Source organism: Geotrypetes seraphini, chromosome 14 (assembly GCF_902459505.1).
Source record: "Geotrypetes seraphini chromosome 14, aGeoSer1.1, whole genome shotgun sequence".
NCBI lineage: Eukaryota > Metazoa > Chordata > Amphibia > Gymnophiona > Dermophiidae > Geotrypetes > Geotrypetes seraphini.
The window spans coordinates 67,711,035-67,729,529 of record NC_047097.1 but is presented as its reverse complement, the minus strand read 5'-3'; the positions used below and the strand labels follow the sequence as shown (position 1 = coordinate 67,729,529).

General features: G+C 44.0%; 1 protein-coding gene across 2 annotated transcripts in view; it reads left to right on the top strand.

Moving 5' to 3' along the window:
- SLCO3A1 (solute carrier organic anion transporter family member 3A1) overlaps positions 1-18,495 on the top strand; it is a 214,752-nt gene that overhangs the window by 168,899 nt on the left and 27,358 nt on the right. The window contains exons 8-10 of one of the 2 annotated variants that reach the window (XM_033920896.1): positions 1,108-1,283; positions 2,724-2,788; positions 8,194-13,190. In XM_033920896.1, coding sequence (XP_033776787.1) covers positions 1,108-1,283; positions 2,724-2,788; positions 8,194-8,570 — 618 coding nt within the window. In that variant the 3' untranslated portion in view covers positions 8,571-13,190. Of the gene's footprint in view, positions 1-1,107; positions 1,284-2,723; positions 2,789-8,193; positions 13,191-18,495 lie in introns of those variants that run through there. The other variant, XM_033920897.1, reaches the window with a different exon arrangement.

Below are 18,495 nucleotides of genomic sequence, written 5' to 3'. Positions count from 1 at the left end.
GATGAAATTTCAGGCGTAGAGAGGTAGATCTGGGAGTCATCAGCATTTAGGTCAGCTGCATGCGGCTCCGTGAAGTATTTTGCGCGGCCCAGGTCGAGGGCGATGCAGTGTTTTCCTCCGCTGCCCCCGGGTGTTTACCGTCTTGCCGGCTCCCTCCTCTGTCTTGCTGCAGCGTTTGGCGGCCCCAGAAACATTTTTTTCGGCCAATGCGGCCCAGGGAAGCCAAAAGATTGGACACCCCTGATGTAGGTGATACTGGAAGCCATGGGAGGAGATCAGGGCACCGAGGGAAGAGGTGTAGAGAGAGAAGGGGTCCTAAGACAGAACCCAGAGGTACACCAACCACTAGCAGGACAGCAGCAGAAGAAGAGGTCCCACCGCCACGTACACTAAAGGTATGATGGGAGAGGTAGGAGGAAAAACCAGGAGAGTACAGATTCACGGAATCGAAGCGAGGACTGTGATTAACAGTCTCAAAGGCAGCAAGAAGGATGAGGATCGAGTAAAGGCCCTTAGATCTGGCCATGAACATGTCACTACAGACTTTGGTGAGGGCAGTCTTTGTGGCGTGTTGGGGGGCGAAAGCCAGATTGCAGAGGATCGAGAATTTGTCATATAAGTAGTAAATAATCAGATAGGCAGAAGGGTTCTTGCACATGCAAACTAAATCATAGGTAATTGGTCAAAACCTTAGAGCTATGTCATTTTCTTCTGACTGTTTCACCTTGATGTGTGGCTTGAAAGAGTGAATCCTTAAAAGTGGTTTTGGAAACGCGGGAAACATTGCACCGGCAACAAAAGGGGGGATTCCTTGATACAGCCAAAGGCGAAACACGGTCCTATGTCGGAAGTTTAAACCCCTAAAAAGCCGCGTTCTTTTATACATAAGATGAGTATCTAAACTTTATAACTTTAAAGTATCTATGATAAAGACTGCACTATTGAGCACGTTAAAAAAATCTAAACAAGACCAGTGACAACTTAGGTGTTTGTAGTCTGTGTGTGGTGATACTTTGATAACACAAAGCAACACCGCTGAGGTCTAAGAATCGTTAAATGTTCTAGTCAAGGGTATGTTGAATGATAAAGGTTTGTGCTTTTTTGCAGAATCTCACCGACTGTGGGTGCCTCAGTTCTCTCCCTGCAGAGAACACGACGGCGGTGCCCGGGAAGTGCCCCAGTCCTGGATGTCAAGAAGCTTTCCTAACATTCCTGTGTGTGATGTGTGTCTGTAGTATGATTGGAGCCATGGCACAAACGCCGTCAGTCATCATACTTATCAGGTAAAAAGTCTTGTCGGGTTTGAGCTGACCCGACCGACAGTGCAAGGAACTTTCTGGAAAATGGAGCCCAGGGGTTGGGGGCACAAACCTGAACATCTAAGTTCTGGAGGCCACATCTGAAAAGACAATACCCCAGATTCTGTATAGGCTGTCCAACGTTGGGCAAACAAGTTTGGGCACAGATCCGTGCATAAGCGAATTAGTTAGTCGAATGTTTACAATTAATAATTGATGTTAATTGGCAGTCATTAGGAGTTACGTGCAGATCTTCTGTATGCCCTTTTCTATAACATGCATGTCTAAATTTTATGGTGTGCAGCGCCAAGGAGGGTGTGACGGAAGGGGCATGGACAGAGGCATAGCAAGGGAGGTTGGAACCTAGCATTGCCACACCACTCTTTCTCATCCCCCCCCCCCCCACTCTTCTTCAAAACTTGAGTGTTCTCCACCCTCGCACATACCTCTCAAAATGTTCGCTGACGTGGGAAGCATCTTCCACCCACTGCTCGCGCCGGCATCGGCTCGCTCCTGAAACTACAATAAATTACAGGAAAGACCTGTATTGCGGATAACAAGTACTGCCACTCAGGCAGATCCTAGAAGATAAGAGAAACAGAGACATATGAAGGCAGATAAAGACCATATGGCCGAGTATCTAGTCTGCCCAACCTTGCCATCCACTATCCCCTGCTCTGCCTTAGAGATCTTATTAGACGCATCAGTAAAAAGGAAGGATTTGAATCTCTCAAAGGAGTGTTCAAGTCGGAGAGATTGAGGAAGGGAATTCCAGAGGGAGGGACCAATCCAAACCCCCCCTCCCCATGTTAAGCACTTCGTTCCTTTTCCATTGATCTTATCCGTTCTTGACTACTGCAACATCATCTACCTGGGTATCCCACGAAAAACAGTAAAAAAACTGAGATTAGTACAAAACACCACCGTTCGCCTAATCTTTGGACTGAGAAAAAATGACCACATTAGCCCCTTCTAGGGATTAGCAGCCTATTCACATAAAAGTTTGCTAAGGATGTAAATGGCCTCTATAGCAAATCTTCATGGAAAATGTTGTGGTTTTTTTTAAAAAAAGATAAGTCACTGAGTAGTTATCTGTTTTGTGAAAACCGGTCTATGGAATCCTTTTCACACGAGCTTGCATCCATCACAAGAGCTCACTGTTTTAAGCAAAATTTCACACTTGGCCTGGGTTTGAGTGATCCAGATGAGCAATGAGCTCCAAAATTAACTTGAGAGTTCCATAAAGAACATTTTTCTGAAGAACATGTTCTTAAATAACAGTTTGGTTGTATGTTCAGTTATTTTTTGGACTCTGGACTTCCAAAGCCGGAAAATTAAAAAGCAGATAATTTCCTGAACAAAGGACCGCTAAAAGTTCTGTTAACTAAATGCTGCTTTTTTTTTTTTTTTTTCTCTCCTAAACAGGGCAGTGAGCCCCGAACTCAAGTCGTATGCTTTGGGGGTGCTTTTCCTGCTTCTGCGATTGATAGGTAAGTGTAATTAGCTGAAAACTTGGTTCATAGACAAAATCGCGCGAGAAAACGGCGCGCCGACAGCTGAGCCCAAGGTTGACGGCGCGCCGAAGAAAAGCACTATTTTAAAGGTTTCCGACGGGGGGTGTTGGTGGGGAACCCCCCTATTTTACTTAACAGACATCGCGCTGGCGTTGGGGGGGGGGGTTGGGGGGTTGTAACCCCCTCATTATACTTGAAACCAAACTTTTTGCCTGTTTTTTAGGGAAAAAGTTCAGTTTTAAGTATAATGTGGGGGGTTACAACCCCCCAAACCCCCCACAACGCCAGCGCAATGTCTGTTAAGTAAATCTGAGCCCTTTAAAATAGTGCTTCGGCGCGCCGTTGTCTTGCGCGATTTGGTCCCGTCACCGAAAACTTAAAGGCTGGCTGATATTCAGCCCATGCTGGTCAGTGGTTTTGGTAGCGCTGATCTCTGCTGGCAGGACTAGAACTGCATATTCACTGCCCTGGTCTTTGATGGCACTTGGATATTATGCAGATACAGATGATATGTGAAGGGCAGTGGCTCTTTGCGTGTCGGTACGCTCCAGACAGAAGCACTTAAGGCCAGATACTGTAAGCAGTGCCCTACAAAGGCGCTAACATCGAGGCTACATAGCGATGCCTACTTGCTATTCTGTAAATGGCACTTAGCTTGTCGTGCTGTTTATAGAATGATGCTCTGGTCCTGATTCTATAAACCATGCAATTGTCAATCATCCGCAAGACGCCATTTATAAAATCACACTTAGCAGCGCCTATGTCCTCTTAGACACCATAGGCGTTGAATCCTTAGGCACACTGCCATTCAGGCCAGGGTTTTCTTGCCCTAAATTAGTGCACCTAAGGCAACCCATGCGGGTATAATAGCTGATACATTAATATAAGGTGCGTTGATGCCGGGTTTCGCTAGTGTTCTATAATGGAACCTGGGTGCTCAGATGCCGTTATCAAATAGGTACCCTCAACGTGGCATCAGTTCTACAAGGAAGCTGCTTGTTTAACCGAATTGCCGCCTTCGTGTTGCTCCCCCAATAGCCAGCCAAGCGTGATGAGCATAAATAAAGGTGTGCCATTGCCAGGGCCGTGGAGTCGAGGAGTCGGAGACAATTTTGGGTACTGGAGTCTGAGTCGAAGGATTTATCTACCAACTCCACAGCCCTGCCAGAGCTGTGGAGTTGGAGTGGGAGTTGAGGAGTCGGAGACAATTTTGGGTACCTGGAGTTGGAGTCGTGGGTACCAGAAACTGAGGAGTCGGAGTCGAACGATTTATCTACTGACTCCACAGCCCTGGCCCGTTACACTTTCTTACTAATTTACTTTTGTAGAAATGAGAATTGATAAACATGTAGAATCCGTTCTGTTCTTAACCTGCTTTTTCTGCCGTCCAGCACGCCTCTTTATCCGGACACCAGCACTGAATATTGGCGGTGCCCGGAGAGCTTGAGATCCACCCCGACTCTGCCTCCAGACCCCCTTGGTGGTAACTAGAGAATTTCTCGGCAGTCAGAGTAGATATTCCATGGCCCTGTCTGGTTAAGTGCCCGTATGGACTCCTGGGCAAGCCGGCCTCTACTGCCCAGTTAAACTGAATTGAATATCAATCTGGGAATTTCCACCAACTAGTAGCATGGAGGTTGTTCACCCTCCCTGTCATTGATTTTAGCGGTTCTTGGCTGAGGTGTTCCCTTATAAAGCCGTGGCCAATTTGTTTCCCAATTAAGTTTTCTCTGGGTATTATTTGCATGGGATAGAGATAAGAATCGGTCCCATGTTAATGTACGGTACATTCATACATTCAGAGTTTTATCATTTATTATCTGACATTTATTTTTAAAGTGTCTGATGTCATGGGATTTATAAATGTATGGTAGAACTATTATTATCTCTAGGAACAAAAATAGTGAATAAAAAATGGAGTCTAGCTACAGGTGTATAATTTTGCCTATTATATAGTGTCAAAAAACATTGACTCGAGCTTCAAAACTAGCTCAAATGACCTATGTCTGCTCTACTGGGTGTCTCCTTCCTTCACCTGCTCTATGTTCATGGATTTTTCTCAAGGTCATTTTCTCGGCTGTGTATTGGCTTAAAAACACCGACACCAGTCACTGTAGCAGAAAATGAATACAAGTTTTGGAGAGCCGGGCCTCTCCTCGGTAACCCGTTGTGATATTTGCCTTTTAATTGTTTGCCAGTAGTTTGTGATTCTGAATGTGGATAATCAGATGAGAAGATGGAATTACTTCTTCCCTGTATTAATCTCGTTCAGCTGTGCAAATGCCTAATATATGTATAATTTGATAACTTTATGTAGCATGTATAGTCCTTTGTAACATATTTAAGTCTATACAAAATTCTCATAACAATATGTTGTCTGTAACCCGCCTAGAACTCTAATTAATGAGGATTTGGCGAGATATAAGATTGCTATACACGTCTACAGTGGAAACATAACGATCCAAAGATCAGACCTCGGCAGTGACTCGTTTCACATGAAGTATCTCACTCCATGGCTCGCTGATCTCGTCATTGGTCTTTATATTATACTAGTCTTTAAGCCCGTTACATTAACGGGTACTAGTAAAGCCTCCTTCCCTCACATGTCCCCTATTTTCAGCCCCAGCTCCAAACCCATTTTTACCCCCCCCCCCCCCCACAGTCCAACAGCACCTCTTCCCTGCTCCCCCGGTCAGCAGCACCTCTTCCCTGCTCCCCCGGTTCCTCTTCCCTGCTTCCCCGGTCAGCAGCACCTCTTCCCTGCTCCCCCGGTCCCTCTTCCCTGCTTCCCCGGTCAGCAGCACCCCTTACCTGCTCCCCCGGTCCAGCATGTAGCCTTGTGAGCATCGCGGCCGGCTTTTGCGAACCTCGCAAGCCGCTCTGCACTTCAGTAGAACGTTCCCTCTGACGTGATCGCGTACGTCAGAGGAAACGTTCTACTGAGGTGCTGTGCGGCCTTTAAAGTTTGGTACAGCCGGCCGCGATCCTCAAGGAAACAGCGCCCGACCCTCTGCTGCGCTTTGGGGAGAGTCTTCAGTGGCTCGAAGCCCTTCTTCTGGCAGCCAGCGCCTCTCCGCACCGCATCAAGCCGCTGAATACGGCCACGGAGGGCAATCGGGGCGGCCAGGACACAAGCAGGGAGAGTTGGTGAGTGAGGGCGGGAAGAGGGGAGTGGCCACAGTGTTCCCTGCCACTGCATTCTAAAATAGAATCTGGCCAGGGATCAGAAAACACGGCGGCAGGGAACACGAAACCCTAAATGTGCATGCGCCCTTAGGGTTTTATTATATAGGATGAACTTTAATTTTTAAATATTGGAATTTCTTCTTAGAAATCTAAATTGTCCAATGGATTAAGAATGACTTGACTTAGCACCACGAAACAACTGCATTTTGGCCATGTTTTGTGTCCTTCCGACATTGTATCAGGGCTAGGACCAAAATACTCTGTGCTTTTAGTTCATGTTGTCAAGCTGTTAATGGACTTGGACTATTCACCACCTCCTAAGCCCAACCCCTGGATTCTGTATATGACACAATCCTGAGAGGTGGATTCAACTGAATTGGCTAATGAGGAATAATTCACCACTAACAACCAGCTATTGATGCTAATTGACATCAATTAAAGATATGTACGTGCATCAGGCTGCACGCTGTTCTGTTCTATAACGCTTGGCACCCAAATCCCCCCAGTGTGCATCTCAGAAGGGGTGTGGCCATGGGCGGGGCATAGGTGTGTCAGGGGTGTTCTGATGCCCAAAGTTAGGGTGTGGGAATCGGGGCTAAGTGTGAATCTATAAAGAGCGCAAGCGTAGATCTTTCCCTGGTACCATTTTATTTTTTTTGCACTATTTATGAAAAAAAAAAAATTTGTTTTTTGGTTTGTTTTTATTGTTAAATGTTTGTCTGTTTTATTGTAACACGTTTAGTATGATAAAGCTATAATTTGTTGTTTTTTTTATTATTTGGATGTTTTATTTTACTCCACCTAGAACTGCAGGATATGCGAAGTATAAATTTTTTAAATAAATAAATGTATTTATCCTTCAACCGCCAATAATCAGTACCCCAGAAGTGGACATAGAATCATGCCTAATAACTGACCCTCCCGTAATATTTTTAACACACTGCTAAAGCCTGATCAGCACATTTAGGAATAAATTCAGCAAATATCTGACCACTTAACTCAAATACGCCATATAATAATATTTTGACTTTAATGAGCACGTAATATGACATAAAAATGGCTGTGCAGCACCCCCTACTGGGAGCAGCGCCACTGGCCATAATTCAACCAGGGAAAGTAGACGATGCCTGGGCAAAATGGCATTACTGTGTGATATTTTATGTACCGTATTTTCACGCATATAACGCGCACACGGGTATAGCGCGCGGGAACAAGGAATTTATGTAAGAAAATTTTGGTATAGCGCGCCCACGCGTATACCGCGCATGCTCCTCATTGAACTTTCATAATCCATGCCAGCGTTTAAGACCTATTTATCTAACTGTTGCTTCGTATGCAAAATGACTTCACAAGAAATATTAGCTGAGCTATTTTAACTATCAGCAAATGCCGCCAGCAGGGAAATTACCAATGAAGTAATTTTGTTTCCCAGGTTTTCTATTGTAATGCCTATTCTATTGTGATGCGGTGTTTTCTGTCTTGCTGGCGCCCTCCTCCATCTTCCTGCATCGTTCGCTGAAAGCCGCGGGCAGCGGATCCTATGTGCCTCTTGCGGCTGACCCAGAAGTGTTCCTCTGACGTCGCGACGTCAGAGGGAACGCTTCCCAGCCGCAGGAGGCGCATGGAAGCTGCTGCTGCGGCCTTCGGCGAACGCTGCAGGAAGATGGAGGAGGGCGCCAGCAAGACAGAAAACAATTGTATAACGCTCTCACGCATATAACGCGCATGGTTATGCGCGGTTTGTAAAATCTTGTATAACGCGCGCGTTATATGCGTGAAAAAACGGTAATCTTGCTGAAATAGAGCAGAGGAAATCCTGTATCTACACAGTAAGGTTTCTTGTCTGTCTAATTGCTGACAAAACAGCTACTGGCTGTTTTATAAGCACACTAAGTCACTCCCAGATGCACAGGAGGGACATATCTTAATGTTAACACTTAGCTGGGGTGTATAACTGAGAAGATTTACAGTGCACCCAGCCGTGGGTTATTGGTTTCATATATCATTCCAACAGAGACTCTGTTAACCCACCTAGACAAGGAGAAAGAATAAGCTGCCTTTTTCCTAGAACATCACAGGCTTGGAAATATCCCCCCCAAGCTACCTTTGGCTTTCTCTAATAAAACAAATTTAAAAGGTTGATGCAGCTTAAAACAAAGTGTAACATGTTGTAATGTTGTTGGTTTTTTTTTCAGGTTTTATCCCACCTCCTCTGATCTTCGGTGCGGGGATTGATTCGACATGCCTGTTCTGGAGCACGTTTTGTGGCGAGCAGGGGGCCTGTGTGCTATACGACAATGTGGCTTACAGATATCTTTATGTCAGCATTGCTATAACACTGAAATCCTTAGCATTTATCCTATACACAACTACATGGCAGTGCTTAAGAAAAAACTATAAAAAGTACATCAAGAACCACGGCGGACTGAGCACCGGCGAGTTCTTTGCTTCCACCTTGACCCTAGATAATCTAGGGAGAGACTCTGTCCCCCGAAATCAGTCTCACAGGACAAAATTTATCTATAATCTGGAAGATCACGAGTGGTGCGAGAACATGGAATCTGTTTTATAGTAATGAAGGAAGCATGGATTCTTTATGAGTATGTAGTCGAGAAAACGAAAAGAGTCCCGCAAGATGGACTTCTGCGTTATGACAACTTATGGCAGGGTTTGAATTCTGTGAACGGGATGAGAGTCGAGCTGCTGCCAACCCCCTCCTACATGCGATCTTCCAGCAGAAAAGTGGTCCAAGCATGGTGCAAACTCAAGGGTTTTCCGCGTAATCAAAAGTCAAACGGCAGCGTTCCAAACCAAACACGAGTGCGTCTATTATTCTTAATGGGGATGAGTGTGTCTTTAAGCCTTGTGTCACAGGTGGTGATGGAAAGGGCAGTGATCATCATAAGATTGCTGTTTGCCAAAGGGCGGACAGCACAGATTTATTCCGCCATGCCCTGAGGCAGTGCAGCAAAGTTTCTGGAAATGTATGAGAGGAGGGTTGAATCCTCCACTTTGGTGAATATCTTGCTCGGGAGGCCACAAATTGCTGGCCAGGGTTGGCTGTGATTTCAGTTTCCAAAATGATTGCACTCTAGTTGGTTTCCTCATTAGCCAAACATCATCTCCTTTTTGTTGTCGTGTGTGTTTTTTGTTTTGTTTTTTTTAATGACTTGTTCTTTGAATGTGTGTGCACTTTAATCTGTAGGACGGGCATCTCTCTTAGGACGCACTGAACTTGTCAAGCCACATTAACCCTTAATCCTAGATCACTGGCAGTATCAGAATGGAGATTTTCAGTGCTTAAATTGGAGTGCACCTTACACTGGCAATAATTTTAGTATTTCCCCGGTAACTTTGTGCTAATAAACTGCAAAGCTACCAGCAGCAAACACAATTGCAAAACCTCTCTGAAGAAGAGGTACGGTTTGCATTGTTCCTATCTTGCTAGCCATTCTAATACAAAGTAGCAATATGTGGATTATCGTATTTTTTTTTTTTTTCTTATATCCTGTGGCGTCGTATTAATATGTGCTAATTCCACTCTTTTTACATGCATTCCCTCGTTATCAGAAAAGTTAGCACGGGTTCGCTAAAAGAGTCTTCCATAGTCTGTTGGACTTCTTGTAGGCCGATTGTATGCTTATTGTAAAACCAGTGAGAAGCCATCTTCATCAATATTATATTCTCGAGCCCTCTTTGGGGGGGAGTGCCACATTTCCAGATAATGTTATAATAGTTATGTAATTGGTCCCTGTAGGGGGCAATTTGTAAGATCACTGAAACAATCACAAAGGACCCCCCCGGGCCTGCAAGTGAAATTTCCCTCTGACAGGGGTCCTAGAGGGCCGCGACTCAGTCGAGTTTTCAAGGTTTCCACAATGGATATGCGTGGGATCTATTGGCATATGGCGGAAGCAGAACGCTCAAAGCAATCTCGCGCGTACTCATTGTGGAAGTCTTGAAAACCCCGACTGGGTTGCGGCCTTCAAGGACCACAATTGTTCACTCCTGCCTTAGGAAAATGTGGGGCTGGTTGGTGCTGCAGGCACTTAGGTGCCCGTGGAGTTTCGAATTGCTGGCCAGCCTGTCTCGTCCCCTTTGTGGCATGAATTAGTTACCCCAAGAGAAAGTGTTTGAAATGAGCGCACCGCACGCATTTATCCCAAGATGTAAGATCCTGTGGGTAGGATTAGGGCAGAGAGTGAAACGGCGCATGTACTTTTGACAGTACAAATGTTTCGGACAGAAGAAGCGCACACAGGGATAAGGAAGCGGAAGAGGCTGCAGAAACTTTTCCCCGTGGTTTTCTAAGGTTAAATACTTGCATATTTACGCTATGAAAATTACTGCCATTTCCGCAGCTCTAAAGCACCCACAACTATGCAGGGCAGCGTGAAGATTGCCCCTTTAAACTCAGTGGATAAGCTTTCACCACTGAAATGGAATAAACGTAAGTTTAATTTTAAGGAGGGGGGAGGGGGTAACACTTTCATTTTAAAAGTTGTTTTCTGATTTCGAAAATACCAAAACAAAATGTTAGGCATATCGATATAGCAGATGAGAAGGAACAAGCTGAGCGAATGTAATATTCCTAATATTTAACGTATTCCAGCATTCAAAAAAGCCCCTGTTGCTGATATGAGATGCTGTGTGGACTGTTTTCGTGTCGAGTCACTGTCCTGCAATGGAGCATGCTTCTGACATCTGTGATCCTGGAATAAACCGACAGAAACCACAAAAATAATAATTCTGACCTAGTATTTAAACCAACATCGTGCCAAACAAACCTTGATTTCAGCTGTTATCCATTTGATACATGACTTGGGGGCCATTTGCAGAACCATTCCATCAAGAGGGAGAGAGACAAAAACAATCTACTTCAGTATAAGTTGTCATGAATTCTGGTTTTTAAGCACAGTACCTAGACCAGCTTCATATATTGTGTACTTTAAGTACAGCATAACTAGATCAGCGATTTAAACCAAGGAGACAAGCTGAATAAATATCTCGTACAAGGATATATAATTGTCAGCCATAAATTCCTGAATTTATACTGTTCGCTTTTCATCCTGGTTTGACAGTTCAAAGTCGCAGTTCTCTCATGCATTTGCTTGTGAATATGTTCATGTTTCTAAGACCTAGGGAGGATATTGTTTTTGCTACTTCCTTGGAGCATCGTAAATTCCGTTTTACTCGCGTTTCAATACGAGCAGTGCAAAATAAGTAAGATTTGCCGCAGAAATGATGCGAAGCGAGAGAATCAAAGCTTGGGCACTGGCTTGTCAGTAACTGATTGTCTACATGAGCCATGCTGGCTACTAAAATCACCTGCAAGGCCGGCACAGTGGGTCCAAGGCAGTGGTGTTGAAATGCTGCAGAGAATGCATAAGCTAGCCATTGTGCTCAGGGCCTGGGATCTCATGGTTTTAGGAGGAGCCTGGGCTGGTTGTGTTGGAAAAGGATAGAAAATGGGGGGATGGTGGAGGACACATGCACAAAACTTCCTTTGGCACAGTAAATTAATTTTCTAGCATTACAAATTTAAGTATTTGTTAGGAAAAATTGTTTTGCCTTTTTTTTAATTCGTTGCAAATATGTTTTGAAACTGAAGTCTCCGTCCACGTTCCGAAACCTGCCTTAGCTAAAGGGTTTCACCCTTAACAGAAGCAAAGTCAGCTCTATCCTGCGATGAAGTCGTCAAACTGCTTTGACCAGCCTTGCAACTCTTTGCTTTCTCTTCTCAATTTCCCTAAAGCCCAGAACAAGAATCCAAAGGGTTGAAAAGTCTAAATGCAAGGAATGGATTTTCTAAGCACATTATGCATGCAAATGTAATAATTTATGCAGGAGCCATTAGGTTGAGATAGGAATGCAAAAATTAGAACAAAACAGTTGACGAGGCATTGCTAAAGTTTCTTTTCACAAGCACAAGCTGAGTACTTTTCTTTTTCACATGCAGTCCCTATCCGGAAGAAACATTTTCTTCTTTTCTGTCTTCCTGCATAGAGTAGATGCTGATTAAATTGCCATAATTAGTAGGTAGCTTCCAAGGATAATGCTGTGGTTCGTAACCTGGGGATACTTCCTATTGCTTTTGATGCCAATCCCTCTTTTTCCAAGCTGTCAACTATTCTCATGCAGTGGCTTCCTCTCACTACAAGCTTTGCATCGGCATGCTTTTTCTTTTATCTCAAATATTTCTGTTAAAAAAAACCCAAACCAGAAGCACTTTCAACCATGTGTAAGAAAGCCTTTCTGTTAATCTCATGGGAGTGGGGTCCAACTCGGTCTTCGAAGATTACTAACAGGTCAGAAAATCCCTAATGAATGTTCTTGAGATATGATGTGCTCAGACCCATAACCAAAATGCCAAGGGACCATCACAGCCACATCGATGTCCCAGATCTGCTCTGCCAAGTCGCATCACTGCTCTGGACCAAAGCCCATTCATAATGTGAATTCCGAAAATGTGCTTTTGTGCTTTATCTTTCCTGAGTGACTGGTGGTTCCACTTCTTTAATGGTCTGCCTCGTCTCCTGTGCGTTGCCACCCAAAACCACTCGTACTATAGACATATAAAGGACTCCCCTCTACATTTGCAGTATGAATGGTTTGGGGTGGGTAACGCACTGGAGACGAGGCAGACCATTGAAAAAGCAAAACCGTAAGGGGCATTCACTAAAGATGTGTGCAGTATAAACAGAATTGGGGGGGGGGGGGATCCGTGCAGATTTACACCAGCTTTCAGATGATGTAAATCTCCATGCCCAAAGTTGGCCGTGGGTCCTACATGCTGTTCTGTAAATGGCACTTAGCTTGGCGTTCTGTTTATAGAATGACACTCTAGCCCTGATTCTATAAACAGCGCAATTGTCCTTCATCCGCAAGGCACCATTTATAAAATCACACTTAGCAGCGCCTATGCAGTCTTAGACACCATAGGCGTTGAATCCTTAGGCACACTGCCATTCAGGCCAGGGTTTTCTTGGCCTAAATTAGTGCACCTGAGGCAACCCATGTCCAACATCTGTCCCAAATCCACCCCTAGCCACATCTACTTACTGGTAGACTCCCCTCTACGTTTGCAGTAAGAGTGGTTTTGGGTGGTAATACACAGGAGACAGGGCAGACCATTAAAGAAGTGGAACCGCCAGTCACTCAGGAAAGATACAGCACAAAAGAACATTTTCAGAATTCACATTATGAATGGGGTTTGTTCCAGAGCAGTGATGTGTCTTGGAAGAGCAGTTCTGGGACATTGAGGTGGCTGTGATGGTCCCTTGGTAACCCTTGCCTCACCTGTGGCATTTTGGTTATGGGTCTGAGCACATCATATCCCCAAAAAGTTTTTTTTATGTTTTTTATATGAATAATTTGTAGCTGGGCTTCTGTTTATTTGAATTTCATTACAGAATATACACAAGCACTGTTTATTGTCTGCAGTCCTAGTGAGGGAGATTTAATGAATATTTTTAGGTATATTTGCATGCATTGATTGAGTTGTATGCAGAATAGACATCTCTCTTGCGTATTTATTAGAGATATCCTGGAAACCAGACCGGTTTACAACCGTCAAGAACTGTAGCCAACGGCCATTGGCTCTGTCGGACCCCTGCCCTGGAACAGTAATTACCCATCAAAGGGGCGGGAGCCAACTGCCCTGCGACCACTCCACGCACACCCCAACTCCTTGCACCCAGGACAGACCGCCCCATCCTTGGTACGCTAGAGCATTCGCGATCATGTCACTGCGCAGTCACTTGCACGGCTGCCAATAGATGTGCAAATACAATGAATCCCTGCTGTGTTTTGCAGTTGGGTGCATTTAGACAACTTATTTGTTCGAGAGTAATTATAGGATTCTCATTTCTTTGGCATCCATCCGTGAGACGTTTTGGGCCAAGATTCTAGAACCAGTGCTGTAAGCTAGATGGCAGTAGGCGCCCTACTGCCGCTTTAATTGGCACGGTAATTGACTGTGCCCTTAAAAACCAATTAAAAACTTGTTTAAGAAAGTGGTCGCCTACTAGAATAAGCATCATAATCATGTCTACAGCAAGCCGCCTAATGGCACTTAAGCTCATAGTAGGCGTGGCTAGGGGTAGAGGTGAACTTAGGCGCCATTAGCCACAATTCTTTAAACAGCGCCTGAGCATGACTGACCCGCGGCCTGTGCCTTTTTTGTAGGGCGGCTCCCGATTTAGGCGCCGTTGAGAGAATCCGGCCCATAATGTTGCCACAGTCTTGTTTTCCACAAGTTCACACGTAGAAAAATCGCTTCATTTGCTTATGATTTTCTTGTTTTTGCATTTGCTTTTATTTTTGATGACTTGTGAAAGTAACATCTGTGCGGCTGCCTGAAATGATTAACGTGACGATGATATGTGGGTGCGCAGTGCCCTTCAATCTGTGCCCCGTCATAGTTCATGAAGCAGACTTGGGCACATCTGTGAGTGAGCTTGGAGGGAAGCCCATTATTCTCACTTATTTTATTATGATTATTTTCTACACTTCAGTAAACTGTCAGACAGTATCAATCTCCATATTACACAGAGTCATTGGTGCTGAGGATTTTTGAAGCGAAATGGCAGGACTTTTCACGGTTGTAAACGTAAAGCTAAGCGCCACTTCCTCCCAGCAGGTAACGATCCCCTGTTAGGCTTTCTCCTTTTTCTCTAGCTCTGCAAATTCACGCGCTGCCCTCTGTTTCAGCAATAACTAGATTCCGCATCCATCTGAGCTTTCTTGCAGTGCAACGTCCGCAGAGAACTTAAGATTGCTTTCTTTCACTATGTATACGAAGATTAGATTGTAGATCGGAATATCTCCCGAGTAAAATGCTGAAAAGGTCACAGCACATTTGAGTTTTGGGGGGTTTTGTACGTGTTCAGCCATCAGGAAACGCAGGCTGGTGTACACTTTTGAAGTGGCTCAGGGGTCTTGTTCACTTCCAGTACGTAGCATCACATTTCCTCCTCGTGTGATCCCCATCAAATCCCCCAAAATGTGACCTTAATGACAGACCAGGTCACAGTTCTAGAATGAGTCCCCATACGTTCGTTTTGGTTTCATAGATTAGTAGTCATCTGTATAAAAAAAAGGTAACATCAGTGGGGGAGACAGAGGCAGAGATGATTAATTTGGAACTATGCACGAAAGATACATGGTTTGTTTCATGAATTAATGGGGCACACGTTACACTTTGAACTTTATTGCGTTGCACTATACTAAGGTGTCCTCTTACCAAGCTGTGGTAAAAAGTGACCTCAGCGTGCCCTCATGGCCCATTTTCCGTCTTTTTCAGTTAATGGCCATAAGTTATGGCCATTAGCAAAGATTAGTGATACCTGTTGGTGGTAGGTGCCGACACGCTAATAAGTAACTTTGCAGTCCTATAACTGCGCTAACTGATCAGTTCAGAAACGCCCACTCTTCACCCCCGACATGACCCCTGTATGGGAAAAAATTTTAGGTCGAGTATGCACTTGCAAATCTCAGACTTAACCGCCCTATTACAAAGCCGCATTAGGCTTTTTTTTTTTTTTTTTTAAATCGCCGGCCACGGTTGTATTAGCTCCAGCGCTCGTAGGAATTCTGTGAGCGTCGGAGCCAACACCGGTGATTAAAAAAAAGCTTAATGCGACTTCGTAAAAGGAGCCCTTAATACAGAATAGTTGAGGGCGTCTCGCTGTAAGCCATTTTAATCTGCAGAGAGCACACGCGAGCGCTTACTTCAGCTTGGTAAAAGAGTCCCTTTATTTTGGGCTAACGGTTGGAGGACTTGGAAAAGATTTTGATAGGTCCTCTGGTTCTATGATGGCCCATTTCACACACACACCAAAAAAAAAAAAAAAGTCCTTCATGATGTATGCATGTAATACGTTTGAGGTGGGACTTGTATTTATTTGTAAATTGATTATTTTTGACCACACCATTTATTTATTTATTTAAAACATTTGTAGCCCGCATATCAACCATCTATGCGGATAACAACAATACATATAATAAATCAAAACTCCGGTGAAAATTTAAACAAACAGTCCTATTATGTTCCAACTGCAATCAATCACGGAGGAACAAGGCCTCGGAAGCCAAGGGAAGCAAATGCTGTCCCTTGGCTATGAAAGAGAGCCATAAAGCGTACCAGCTCCTCTACATGCTTCTATCATTGGCCTGAAAAAACGCCGATGTTGTGATTCAATTACTCTTTGATATATGTAATGCAGTGGTTCCCAACCCTGTCCTGGAGGAACACCAGGCCAATTGGGTTTTCAGGCTAGCCCTAATGAATATGCATGAAGCAAATTTGCATGCCTATCACTTCCATCATATGCAAATCTCTCTCATGCATATTCATTAGGGCTAGCCTGAAAACCCGATTGGCCTGGTGTTCCTCCAGGACAGGGTTGGGAATCACTGATGTAATGCACTAACACTAATAAACCATCAATAAAGTGAGATAGTTCTTATCTGAATAGCGTCCTGCTTTTTCGTTCAGGATCAACTTTCCATAATCCACTATACTCGTACAACAAAGCTGTGTATGAGTATAGTGGATTTGGTTGCGAAGAGCTGGAAAGCTGATCCTGAAATAGTCAACTGAAACATTTGTAGGCACCCTGTTACAAAGTTATCCCCCCCCCCAAAAAAAAAAAAAAATTTTGGCCAAGTGCTCCAAAGCAAATATCAAGTCATAGCCATAAATATCCAACCAGATGCACCAGAGTGCCACAGAAGTTATTAAATGTTTATTTTGGAAGCCGTCCCAGGGCTGAAGTGATAGAACCATGGTGCCAGAGATCTGGGTTCAGACCCAGCGACCATCGGGGCTGTTCAGGCCTCAGTTCCTTCGGACTTGGGGAAGATGTCTACTTCTACAGTTTCAGCCCCGGAGGTCATGTCCCTCTATACCTTGAGCCAGTAACAGTTCCCTGAGCTGTACTTGGGGGAAGGGGTTTAAAGGGGAAAATATTTTAAAGAAGCAGACATTTACATCTTACTTGCCATATTATCAGTGAACATGCTCATGGAACATGTCTTGAAGAATTATCCCTAAATAGGATGAACATGTATCGGGAGTGAAGAATAAAGATATCATAGGTTACCCTTCTTTTATATATAATAACTTGTACATGACCCAGTTTTTATACTCTTTGCTTTAAGTGTGAAAGATTTTGTACTTTTCCGCAGGCATTTCATGAAACCCAATATTTTATCATGTGCTAAATGAGTAAAGATAAGAGCATAAGAAGTTTCGTGTTAGATTGGACCAATGGTCCATCAGGCCCAACATCCTACTTGTATGTATCTGGCAAATCCAGCTGTTGAGACCCCTTCCCCATTGCTCAGGGTGAACTTGAAGGGATAAAGGTTCAGTATGCGAATTAATAGCCAGGCGACCAACTAGATGTTTCGCATTTAAATTTAGGGTAATTTTTGGCCTAGCCAACAAAGGGACCCTTTTACTTCAGAGTATTAATACATGGCCAGCACATAACAGGATATTTCAAAATTGCACTGAGAAGTTTTGTGGTATTTTCCCAGTTCTCGTACACTAAATAGAACGTTATTTATACGATTTTTTCCTCTGCGGGGGCATGGCATGGATGGAGAAGGGACGTGTTAACCAGCGAACACGTTACAATTAAGGCGTGCTAACTGATTAATGAAGAGTTAACACAGGAGCGTTAGTGCACAACCTGGACAGAAAATGGCAAAAGCCCTAAAAAGATGGCGCTTAAAATCTGGGCTTAGGGCGCAGAAAAAGTCCTGTGATGGAGCACATTAAGCCCAGATTCTAGCGCAGTTTAGTAAAAGGGCCCTTAAATTGTTGCTAAAAGTTAGACTTTGTTAAATTAGCTGGATAATATCTGTGTATCTAGCATCAGTTTCTATGTAATTTATTAATGCATCTGTTTTCATTCCTTTGATGTTTGTTGATTGTATTACTTTTGCTGTAAACTGCTTTGGGTTGAGCTTTGTTCAAAGAAGGCAATATTAAATATAACATGGGAGGAAGGCAATATATAAATATAATATAGCGTAATCCCTCTGAGCTCAGCCACCTTTTTCTCTAATGCCCTCAGGTAAGCATTAAACATTTTCGCCACTCCGTTTGAAGCTCTTAATGTAAAAAAATATTGCCTCCATCTAGTCCCCATGCAGCTCCAATTTACAAATAAAGAGGGGGGGGAGAAGTTGGCAAATGTGGGTTTCCGCTAAGTCAGGTTATATTAGCACGGGTTCTATTTATGCACTGAGACACAGTGATAAACTAAGACATCTTAACAGTAGCCCACATACGTAGATAACTGCCCCCCCTAAATTATATTTGAACTCGGTGCTGGAGCAGGAAGGAGGAAAGCATAGGTTCTGCTGCCTTCAAGACAGGGGAATCGCCAGGTCTGGTTGGAGGTTATAAATAGTACATTGGACTTTTAGAGGAGGGAGTTGATTTATTTTTATTTTTTTTTAAATTGGTGCTTTGGAGGGACTGG